The sequence below is a fragment of the Lissotriton helveticus genome, chromosome 2_1 (assembly GCF_964261635.1).
Source record: "Lissotriton helveticus chromosome 2_1, aLisHel1.1, whole genome shotgun sequence".
In the NCBI taxonomy this organism is placed as follows: Eukaryota; Metazoa; Chordata; class Amphibia; order Caudata; family Salamandridae; genus Lissotriton; species Lissotriton helveticus.
In genome coordinates, this window is record NC_136059.1 from 691293016 (window position 1) to 691305388 (window position 12373).

Consider the following 12373-nt stretch of genomic DNA (forward strand, 5'->3'; position numbering starts at 1 on the left):
CTGCAGGCCAACCCAACAAACAGCACACTGGCAGAGGGGCAGCCCAACTCCTGTAGCTTCATTGGTTCTTCTCCTTGGCAGAAAGGTTTCTTGTCCAGAAGTGATCTAATTTCTTGGGATCAGGGTCCCAATATTTATACCCCAAAATCCTTTGTTCTCTGAAGGCAGAGAGGCCTCTGCCTAGTCCAAACCAGTTCCTGAGCACTTTGTTTACATGGCTCTCTCCTCTCCTTTCACAGTGCAGGGCAGAGACACCTAACAAGCCACAGTGGGTGGAGCCAGCATTGTAGAGGGAAGGCCCAGCCCTATTCAGGTCCCAGGTGCAACTCCACCCTCCCATCTAGATGCAGATCTCTCTATTCACCACCGGGATGCCCCAGCCTGTCTCCTGGAATGCCCCAACCCTGTCACTCACAAACCCAGACAAGGAATACACAACCCAGCAGAGGCAGGCCTGGACAGTTAGGCAAGAAAATACCTACTTTCTAAAAGTGGTATTTTAAAACACAGAATATTACAACCAACTTTATTAAAAGATGTAATTTATTATTCTGAGTTCAGGCATACTAAATTCGAATTTCTACCATGTTTCCTGAGTCAGTTAGGATTATAAGAATGTAATAATATAACTGCCCATTCTGGCCTATGAGACTAGGTAGCCGTCAATAGTGAAAAATGAAAATGGCTGTCATTCACTATTAGACCATGCTACACACACCAGAGCATGTCCTACCTTATACTCACAATGCACCCTGCCCTTGGGCCTACCACAGGGGTGTCTAATATGAAGCAAAGGGAACGTTTAGGGACTGGCAAGTAGGTGCACTTGGCCAAGTCGACATTTCAGTGCTAGACTGCACACAGGCCTTGCAATGGCAGGCCTGAGACACACTTTACAAGCTGCTTCTGTGGGTGGCACAACCAGTGCTGCAAGCCCACCAGCAGCATTTGATTTACAAGCCCTGGGCACACATGGTGCACTGTACTAGGGGCTGACAGGTAAATCAATTAACCCAATCATGGAATAACCAATTACTACATAAATTTAACATAGGGAGCACTTTCACTGTGGCACTGGTTAGCCGTGGCACAGTGCCCAAAGCATAAATCTAGCAAAAGCATATCAAAACAGAGGAGGCAATCAGTCAAAATGGAAGGGAGACTCACGGCAATTATGCCAGTTTTAACACATGTGCATCTGGTAAAATGTACCATGATGCTTATCAGAAGGTTACATGCAAATTGGTTGAAGTGGGGGATTGGGTACAAGTTATCAAACCTCCTTCTCAACATGATAAAGGTTCTTCAACATTTTCCTTACTCTTTCCTGTTGAAAGAGTTACAGATTCTGCTGTTTTGTTGAAAAACAAAAGGGTAGTGGAACAAAAGTGCTAATATTGTTCCTAACCCTAGACAGGAGTGTTTTTTAGGGTTTAGGGTAGGTCAGGGTAGAGTCACTTACCTTTCAAACTTTTACCATCAGTATACCTTTACCATGCATGCCTTTGCGTTGTAATGGCGTACGTGGTAAAGGTATAGTCATGGTAAAAGTTTGCGATATAATGGTATGTCATTGTCATTGACATCGCATAGTAACAACCGCATTGTAATGGCACGTGCGGTATTGGCATGCAATGTCATATTCCCCCAGAATATATGGCCGATCTCACACCCAGATTTCAGAATACTAGTGAAAGACTATTGCTGAAAAACATCCCAAACGTCATTCCCACCTCCTCCTTAGGCAAACTCAGATGTATGAATAAAGGAAGAATTTGTGAGCATTCCTCATGGTCTTGACTGTTGTATTCTCATTCTTTCCTACAACTCTTGCTTCCCTGTTTAATATCTACTGTTATTTTAGTCACCACATTGGTTATTGCTGTCCACCCCAGAGATTTCACCCTGGAATCCACTTATAACTTGCTTATGTGTTTATTAACCTGTAACGTATAATGGCTTTTCTCTTCAGTATATTTTCTAATTTTCCTCTCTAGCTTGTTGATCTACTTCTTTTTCTTCAGTGTGATTTTTTTGACGTTCTTGGGCCTAATGCACACTACATGAAAACCTAAAATGAATACATAAAGAAATGAAATAGCACAATATTATGCCCAAATCAATACTTTTCACATATCGTTTAGGACATTCGTCTATATTGCATGCCCCATTAGTGCAATGGACTTTTCTTATGTATAGAGACAAAAATCAGAAAAGGGTACTAACTGCAATGTAATCCAAGATCTGCCAGTGGAAGAATGAGAGTATGATCCAACCAACCACACTTAATCACTTTATGAAGTAGCTTTCAGTTTTTACATATTTTCCCCCGGATGAACTATCCACAGATACTTGCTATATGAAATCAAGGATTAGGATTACAAAATTTACCCTTGTGGTCTACATCCTTGAAGACATTCACGATTTTAATCATAACAATTCCAACTAGTATATTAACTTAATTGTTCCTCCTAGAATATTCTTCCAGGGTGATCCAAAGGATTCCGTATAAGTTTTCCTTCCTTTTACCAGGGTGCATAAACTCCTATCAATTCTTAGACAGTGCTTATGGTTGAAACTGTATATAAACAGGACAATATACATTTCATTATACAACGTACTTGCATTGGTATGCAAGTTACTTCTGTCCCAATCAGATCTGTTCAACGTATATCCATGAAGATGAGGTAAATGCTATACTTTCAGAATACCCAATGATTATGTGAGTGAGTTCAATTTAGAATACATTTACAGATATTCATTTATGTGGGTATTCTGCATTTCCGCCATGCAACAAGCATGCTCTGACAATCTTTGCACACTCATGGTTTAGAGGGTTTGTTAAATACATTGCTCACTTTCAATTCAGCTATAACAAAGAATGCACAGTGCAAATACTCACCTTGATGTATAATGGTTCTTTAAGTTGATCAATTAGAAGCGAAACCTTTTCTTCCCAAATGGGATTAAGATTTTTATGTCTTGTTTTACTTCTGAAGACTTCTTTTCCTCCAATTTTAAATTTGACATAAGGATCACTTGTCCCTGTAATGAAAAGCACAGGAAATTAAGAATGGCACTCATAGAGAATCCCTCTTGTAACCTCTTATTGTTAATTGTGAAAGTTCTCGATTACTTCACGGCTATTTATTTGCTCTCAAGTTTACAAAAATATAACAGCAATATTAAGCACTCAACAGAAAAATTACTAGAAAACTAGTAGTGATTCCAACAACATTTAAATTGTCATCCATCTATAGTCATTTTATTGACCCCATAACAATAAAGGCCTGTCAGTATTCATACCTGTAATTTGCAGTAGTAGTAATTCATTCATCACTACGATACAATACCACAGAGCACAATACATTGCGAAACTGCAAGTTAAGAATATTATTTAGGAATATGAATAACTAACACTGCAAAATTGTAGTCATTCCAGGAACTAGCCATGGACGCATCACAATGCTGCTATTTTGTTTAATATTCTATGATTTAGTGCTATACTTATTCTATTGTGTATTTATTATGATGCTTCCTATGAATCCCCATGCAATTTTAAGACTACAGCAATTTTCTACAGAGTAAAATTATACATACACAACCCCATGAGATCCACAAAACGGACTATTAAGAAAACATTCCCTATCCCTTGAATATGCCTCACCACTGGTCTTATAATTTCTAGAGTAACATAAAGAAGACCATCTTCAATCACTTCTAGACTGTAGGTTCAATGCTGGCGACCAAGTTCAACGGGACTCTAATTACATCAAAGACGCAGAGCAAAGAAATATCTCTCCACATTAAAAGTGTGATTGTCGTAAGGAATTTTCAACTTGTCTTTTCTGTTCTTGTTGACACCTATGCATGTCTTTTCTACAGGCAAAGGGATGCAAAACTAATAAGGTTTTTCTGCAGTTACACATGAGTTTTAAACTAATCTTGACCACCTACCGGGGACAGCTTATGGATGACCTGGCTAGGGTAATATTGTTTCTCTGCTTTGCTTTATGGATTAGCTGAGAAGATGCCTTTTGCAAAATTTGGGACCATGGATAACAAGCATGAAGTGTGCTTCAGGAGTTGAGGTGGAAGTTGACAGATGTGTCAGCATTTAGTGCCTGGTGCCCAGACAGACAGACAAAGATGTAAACTACTTGTATTCTCCTAAATTGGAAACAGAGGTGCTCACAGCAACATTAACATGCGATGCCCAGTGGCATCAGCATTAAAGTAAGAACCCAAATGTATAACTTTAGTGAGGAATCAAATGTTTTTTTGAAAGACACGTGGTGCTTCGAGAGAGGTAAGAAAGAGCCTAGACTTAAGGCAAACAAAGTTGTATTCAGTCAAAGTAGCAAGATTCAAATACAGAATATTTGTTATTCATCAGTCACAGTAATGGCGCAAAATGTTAATATGTACCTGTCAGTCATCGGTAATGGACTGTGCCGCAACAGGGCTATTCCCGGAAATGTCAATGAGTGGAGCAAGATAAACATCAAAACGTAAACATTAAAAGTACTGTTGGTAATAGAGTACAATCAGGATCCCCGATAGTAAGGGTAATATTATTAAAGCAAAAACAACCCATTAAGAACCACTGTGACCTACGGTCTAAGACATAAGGTAAATAGATAATGGTGTGGATTGTCACCGATGCTGCAGTTGGCAATGGATCAATGGAACAAAACAAGGGCAGATAAAGATCCATTATTACAATTAATGTGCTTGGCCATCATCAATTAAGAGAAAGGCATTATCTAAAAAACACAGCGAGTGAGGCGCGAGTTTAATGTGAGGGTGTAAATCCAAACCTGATAGAAGACACGGCAAAGTAGAAATCAGTGTCTTTGATATGCCATAATTTGTCCTTAATTTAGCAATCATTAATAAGATTGTGAGTGCCAAAAATTGATTAAGCATTACCAGCCAGCTTGGGCTTCTTTAATAAAGTTACCACAATACTTTCTCTTAGCTTTGTAGCTACCATGTCTTCATGGATAGGCAAGAGAAGTGGATACCACAATAAGGGGGCATTTGATTACTTATATCCGTGCTATCCATTGCCTTATTTTCCCAACTTTATCAAAATGAAGCTCAGTTCGCTCTCGACATCCTGCGAATGTGCGACCTGCAGCAAACAAGATGCAGGAATGAATGAGAAGGGGCTGCATCTAAAAATGGAGATGAAGGACTCTTGGCATTTTGCTATTTCCCATCTGTTTAGCCAAAGGCTTGGCTGAAGAAATATGAAGTAGTCACTTTGGGCTTTAAAGCCTGGTCTGGGAGGTTTCCAGCATTCTGGTCTTTTTCTTTGGGTTAGATAGAACGTTCTAGGCAAATTTTGAGAAATAATTTGCAGTGATATTAAAAGATCATTCATTAAACACTTTGACTAAGTAGAGAATATTTTTTCTTCCTCCTAGATAGTAGATTAAGGAGATTAAGGACGGTCTCATTTTTTAGGCTTAGGATTTGTTGGTTTAACTTGTGGTAAACAAATTAGTTAAATATAATTTTTGAAGGTAGTCTGTTGGACTTGGCTCTTTTGGCAGGTTCACCCCTGAACTTTTTGCCTTAAGCTCTGACATAGTGGTAGTGATTTTAGGTCTCTGGGCACTTTAGCACTGTTGCCCAGTGTAAAGTGAGTGCGCACTCTGAATGCGTGTGGTGAGATTGTCCTGCCCTCCGATAGGAATGCATGGGGGATATGTGTGCCCATGGTAATTCCTGGTATGAGAGGAGTGCAGGGGCGAGTTTAGTATGTATGAACTCATGAGAATAAATGCTGTGCAACGGTGTGCACAGATTTATGGTGACTGGTGGAGAAATGCCACTTTTAGAAGTTGGCATTCCTGTGTGTCTGCCTGCCTGATGTTAATTGCATGTCTGGCATGATTGACAGGAGCTGAGAGGTGTGGGTGCCACCAGGAGACAGGGGGAGTGAGCCCAGCGGTGAATAGAGAGATCTGCATACAGATGGAAGGGAGGGGTTGCACCTGGGACCGGAATAGGGCTGTGCCTTCCCTCCACAATGCTGGCTCCGCCCCCTGAGGTGCATCTAATCACTGAGCCAACACCTGACAAAGGAGAGAGGAGCTGAGCAAAACAAAGTAGTCCAAATCCCCTCTAAACCAGTCTTGACTCGTATCCCCAAGCCCTGTGCTGTCACACAAAGGAAAAGGGCATATAAATATAGGGGTTGTGACCCCATGTGTGTGTTGTTCACTTAACTTGAGGGAGGGGGCCTGCTGGTGCCGGGCACCAGGAGGAACCACCACAAGGGATTGCCTCCCTGATGGAGGGCCATGTGTGCTGGCCTGCCTGGGGCCCAGCCCTTTGCCCCCATTCCTTGGACTTTGGTTCTTTGTTCCTGTACTGTTCCTGACGGAGAAGGGGGGCTTGTTGCTGCTGGGACCCAGGAGGAACCGCCATGGGGGCTGCCTCCCTGCTGGAGGGGGATGTATGACGTTACAACGCATACTTTTACAACGCATACCTTTACAACGCATTTTTTACAACGCAACGTCCATTACAACGCATTCCATTACAACGCATGCCATTACAACTAATTTTTAAAAGCTACCATTACATCGCATTCCATTACAACGCATACTACCTTTACAACGCATACCATTACAACTCATAACATTACATTGCATGTATGGTAAGTATTGGATAGTGTAGGGGTACAAATTACTATTCTAACTCCAGGGGGGTGCAACAGTACGGTAAGTGTTGAATAGTGTAGGGGTAAAAATTACTATTCTAACTCCAGGGGGGTGCAACAGTAGGGTAAGTGTTGGATAGTGTAGGGGTAAAAATTACTATTCTAACTCCAGGGGGTGCAACAGTAGGGTAAGTGCTGGAAAGTTTAAGGGTACTATGCGTTGTAATGTTATGCGTTGTAATGTTATTTGTTGTAATGACATGCGTTGTAGTGGTATGCGTTGTAGTGTCATGCGTTGTAATGGTTGCGTTGTAATGGCATGCGATGTAATGGATGTTGCGTTGTAAAAGTTTTGTCGTAATGGTAGTGCGTTGTAAAAGTTGTGTTGTAAAGGTTGTTTCCCGCTGGAGGGCCCTGTGTGTTGGCCCCTGGGCCCAGCTATGCCCCTGAGACCTCTCCTGGACTTTTCCTAAAGGAGCTGTGGCTCCTAGCCCCTGGGAGCACTGTGCTTGATTCCCCCACGAGAGAGGAGCGCTGGAGCTTTGCAGCGCGGGGCTGCACATTGCAGCTAAGAGGGAATCCCCAGCGTGAGGACTCCACCGTTGTGCCCATTGTGAGTGCCCACCCTGCTTATTTCAGGTATTTCAGGAGCGGGAGCCCACCCCTCTGTTCGTGAGCTTTAGCCGTTGCCTACCCCACGGTATTGCCGCATTATTGGTCTATGGTAATGGCAGGTGCCCACCCCGCCTTATGCTGCCTTAGCGGGAGCCCACCCCACGTTCCACTTTAAGAGAATCACCGCTGTGGCCCAGGCAAAAACCAGAAGCCAGGCAAGAGACGCCCGGATGGTGGCGGAGCCTCTGGGGAAGCCGGAAGCGCCAGAGATCCGTCCGGAGCCTCACAGGCTCCATGGTAAAGTCCCGGGTCCCATGAGGGGGCCCGGGTGAAGTGAGGGGAGGCTCCAGGTGGGAGCCCACCCCGCGCTGGATTGTGCAGGGAGAGGAGCATGTAGAGAAGACGCGCCTAGAGTCCCGCACGCCTTGAGATATGATTCCCGGGACCCAGGAGGGGGCCCGGGTGAAGCGAAGAGGAGAGGCATTCCTGATCATGGCTCCTGCCTACGCGGGGCTTCTGTTAGTGAGGGAGCACCAGCAGCAAAGAGGAGACCAGCAGAAGTGCTGCAGGTACCGTGCCACGAAAGAAGTCAGGAGTCCTCGAAGCAGCCTGGTAAGTGAGGGCGGAGTCTTACGGTGGTTGGGGAGGTGGTGTCGGGGCACATTGTCGGTGCCCGCCCTCCTGTGCCCGTGCCGGTGCATTGATCTCCTGAGCGACCCCACTTGCTAGAGGGCCGCTCCAACGTGGCCCTATTTTTTTAGAGTCCCCGTGGGGGTCCAGGGGTGCCCAGGCCTCTGTTCCTATATTCACAGTTGCCCCGCTGGACCATGGGCAACTGCAACGCTTGGGGCAAGTTTTATATGGCTAAGTGAGCCCCTGATGGCCACAGTTCTTTGTGGGGCATATTTGTTTTCAAGAGCCAGTGTGCTCCAACAAGAGGGGCATCTTCTGGTTGCAGAGCTGGTGTGGCTCCAACGTGAGCGCACAGAGGTGCCCAGGCCCCATAGCCACATTTCTCCCAGCTGCCTCGCTCGCAGAGGGCAGCTCCACCAAGAGGGCAGCAACCATGTTTGGTGCAGAGTGCTTTAGGAGTCCCTGAGGGGGACAGAAGCGGCACAGAGGTGCCAGGCCTTCACAATTCTTCACAGCTGCCCAGCAAGTAGTGGGCAGCTGCAATGTTTAGGCTGCAGTTCTTTGGGGCATTATGAGATACGATTGAGATGCACTCCTGGGCCCTAGCGCAATGGCACAATTGGATTTCGCTGCATAAGCAGCAGCCCTGACATTCGGGACACAGGGCGTTTGAGCCCCTTTGAGATAGCCAGTTGGCCAGAGGGACAGTGAGGTTTGTAGGGCGCCAGACCCTAATGTGATTTATGCCTCTACTTTGGTCTTTCTTAGGAGGCTATGTACTAAATGCGATTTATGTGGTGTTAGGAAATGTGATTCATGTAGTATGATTTATGCACCCTGTTAGATACCTCTGAATGTGTTTTTTATGATTATGAGGTGGGATTACACAATGTGTTTATGCTAGTGAGGTTGGCACAGAATGTAATTCGCCCCTAATATGATACTGTCCATAATGTAGTTTATGTAGTTTGTCAAAAGTCAAAAAGTAGCTTTATTCGGTATCAATTTTTAAAAAACCATAAAAGCACATTTTAAAATACAAATACAAAGTTCATCATTATTCCTAAAATTCATAAGTGCATCTGCAATATTAGTTAATTCCACTAAAAAAAAGGACAGTTTTAAAAAGACCCGAGGTGCCACTTACATATGACTACAATTTAAAAACTGTGATTCATAGATAGTCTGAATCTCAACAAACATTTAAAAAATACTGAAATACTAAACAGGGTAAACTCATCCTCCATCATTTGCAATCTCAGCAAGGCCAGTCTGCACTGTCTTAGGCCCCACTGTCTAAGCAAGCCAAGTATGTACCTGTTCCTAATTTTGGCATAGAATTTACAAAACATGATACAATGTAGAGCTGATTGTTGTGATACATCATCACAAGGACAGAGAGGCAATGGGTCTATCCAGGTATTTGTCTTCGGAAAAGTCAACAGTCTGAAGAAGCTGCCAACTCTAAAACGGGTGAGCAGCATCCGTGTGAAGCAGCTTTGGGTGAGGGATAGATACTTCTGCAATCCAGGGCCATTTAACAACATGTGGTTGTGAATGACCGATGTTTTCTTGCCCTCCAATTGCCACCTGGAGTCATCCAAAAAGGAAAGGCAGCTATCCTTCAATTTCTGTCTGGAAACCCCGACCATACTGCACGGATTATCGAAGTAGTCCTGATGGCCAATAGCTATTAAAAAGCGTCAAACATACGTTAGCCACTCTATTTTCGAATGTCCCTGATGGATCATACAATCACTAATAATATCTCTATTCAGCCCTGTCTCATGAGAGATCCAAATCCTGTGCCACAGCAGTACTGGGCTCACCCTAATAAGATCGGACACATAGGCTATTCCCAGCTCTATGTGACAGACATATGTGGAGGTTGACTTTGGCACTGCCAGCAGATACAGTAAAAAGGCATTTTCAGATACCTGGATCTTACCGGTGTCCATGATACCCCATATGCCTGCCCCATAGATTGCTGTGGACACACATTTAGCTTTATAAATGTCCATAAGGACTGTTACCGGTCTGCCTCCTAATTTAGTTGCAAAATTCCTCACAGCTCCAATTGCACGGGAGAAGGCTAAATTTCATGCAGTTGCAGCTGAAACCCAATTTCCATTGTTGTCAAAGACAATGCCTAAATAGGAAAATGTTTTGGTAGAGGCAATCTTTTCCCCCTCCAGGATTATATTGCAATTGGCCTTACTTTTTCTTGGACAGGACATACTAAAGGTCTTACTACTATTAATTTTTAAGCCCCTCTCACCCATAAAATCGGAAAAAGAATTTAGCGACCTTTGGAGTCCCATTTGCGTGCGCGACATAATAACCGCGTCATCCGCATAAAGGAGAATTGGGACTGGCCACCCTTTAACCTGAGGGTAGTCCTGCTGAGTTCTAGCAAATGGGATGCTATATTATTGATGTATAAGTTAAATAAAAACGGTGCCAATATGCATCCCTGTCGTACCCCCTTTTTAATTGGGAATTTTGAGGTACATTCTCCCTTTAGGCCAAAGCGGACTTTTGCACCTGCCCCCCGGTACCGTTCGCTTATAAAACCTATGATGGTGGAGTCAATTTCTAGGTGTGAGAGGGTTTCCCATAACTTCTCATGACTGACGCAATCGAAAGCAGAGCTTAGATCGACAAAAGTCATGAAAAGTTTGCCCCCCTTCGCCACCACATATTTGTTAATTAGCATTGCCAGATTTAGGCCCTGCTCTACAGTGCCCAGGCCTTCTTTAAACCCATACTGATAGATGGAAAGTACACCTGTGTCTGATGCCCATGAGTTTAATCTATTTAAAGCCACCCTACCTGCCACTTTCATTAGTGAATCCAGTAGCGATATGGGCCTATAACATTTAGGATCTTGGCGATCGCCCTTTTTAAAAATTGGAATCACTATAGCCTCCTGCCAGGTTGTTAGAAAGCCAATGTTGTTACAGCAGTTTAAGACATTGGTCAGGAGAGGGGCCCATAGTTTATAATTGGATTTATAGATATCGACCGGTATCCCGTCTGGTCCCGGGGCTTTTCCTCCCGAGCTCTCAGCAATAGCCACTTTGATCTCAGAGAGCTCGAAATTTAAAACCAAGGGAAATAACCCTAAGGTATTACTTTCTACCTCATCCACCCCACCCGTATCAACCTCCCCTGGTAGGGAATCTTTCTCGTAAAGACCGGTAAAATGATTGACCCAGGTTTCTTCCTCAATCACTAAGTCAATACAATCCCCCTTCCTCTCCTGGAAGAAGGGGGCATTTACTGCCTTCCAGAAACTAATATTATCCTTCTGGAGGCTTGCTTTGTGTAGTGTCTCCCTAGGGTCTTTTTCCGTTGCTTGACCGCGGAGTAATATGCACTCCTAGTAGTTCGTATCTCATCCACGTTTTTGGGTATCCTTTTTAATGCTATTTTTAATGCTGCATGAGCTTTGGAGCATTCTGAATTAAACTAGACCTTCTTCTTATCCTTTTGTCTCTTGTTTTCTGTTCCAACCAGTGATTGACTAATCTCCTCAGAGATTTTGGAAAAAGCCAGCTTCACGGCTTCAGGCTTACTTGATTCCGTTAAACATGTTGTGAATTCAACTGCTCTCTTATAAATGAACTTCTGGAGGAAAGGGGCGGGCTCGATTTTACTCCATTTTATGGCGTACCCATTTCTCTTAGCTAAAGCTAACTTGTGGGAATAGAGATTGTTTACCACTCCCTTACAAGCTTTATTATCCTTCATTATTTCTAAAGATAGGCTAAGTGGATAGTGATCGCTGATCGCAATTCCGCCAGTTTTAAAATCCAGCAGGCACTGCGAAAAGCTGCTCGAAACCAGGAAGAAATCGATAAGCGTATTGCAGCCCCTACCATTATATGTTGGGTTAAATTTCACCTGTGGGTCGCATATTTCATTACCAAAAGCCAAATCCATACTAGACATCAGGTTATTTAGAAGGTTTCCCATATTAGTATAGGAAAAATGGGTACAGGGTTCCCCTTTGATGTTTACTACTCCACATATATCAGTTTGACTATTCAGACACAGCGTGCAATTAAAATCCCCCGCCAATATTATCCTGTTCCCTGAGAGACCATCCCTGTTTGAAGTAAGCATGATATGAGTGAGACCCTCCAAAACGGAGGGCAAATCACATAATGGAATATTATTGTAAAAATGTACAACATTAATGGTTTTGTGGCCCTCTAGGGTGAGTTCCAACATCTGGTAGTATTTAGATGTGGAAATGAATTTCTTCACTCTTATTTTGGGAATATTAGAGAGCAGCAAAGCCCCCCTTTTATTTCTGCCCCGGGGTGTTAACTCGGCGGGGGTGTGAAACGTGAGATATGTGGACTGCATCCGTCTCCCACGTCTCCTGTAGGCAAATTATAGAAAAATCCCTAATATAATTCAGAAAGGTGAGATCATTAATCT

At 43.4% G+C, this 12373-nt stretch overlaps 1 protein-coding gene across 3 annotated transcripts in view; it reads right to left on the minus strand.

Annotated features, from left to right (window-relative positions):
* MCTP1 (multiple C2 and transmembrane domain containing 1) overlaps window positions 1-12373 on the minus strand; it is a 2466151-nt gene that overhangs the window by 1449099 nt on the left and 1004679 nt on the right. For all 3 annotated transcript variants that reach the window (XM_078675397.1, XM_078675396.1, XM_078675394.1), the window contains exon 3: window positions 2903-3045. In XM_078675397.1, coding sequence (XP_078531523.1) covers window positions 2903-3045 — 143 coding nt within the window. The remainder of the gene's footprint in view (window positions 1-2902; window positions 3046-12373) is intronic.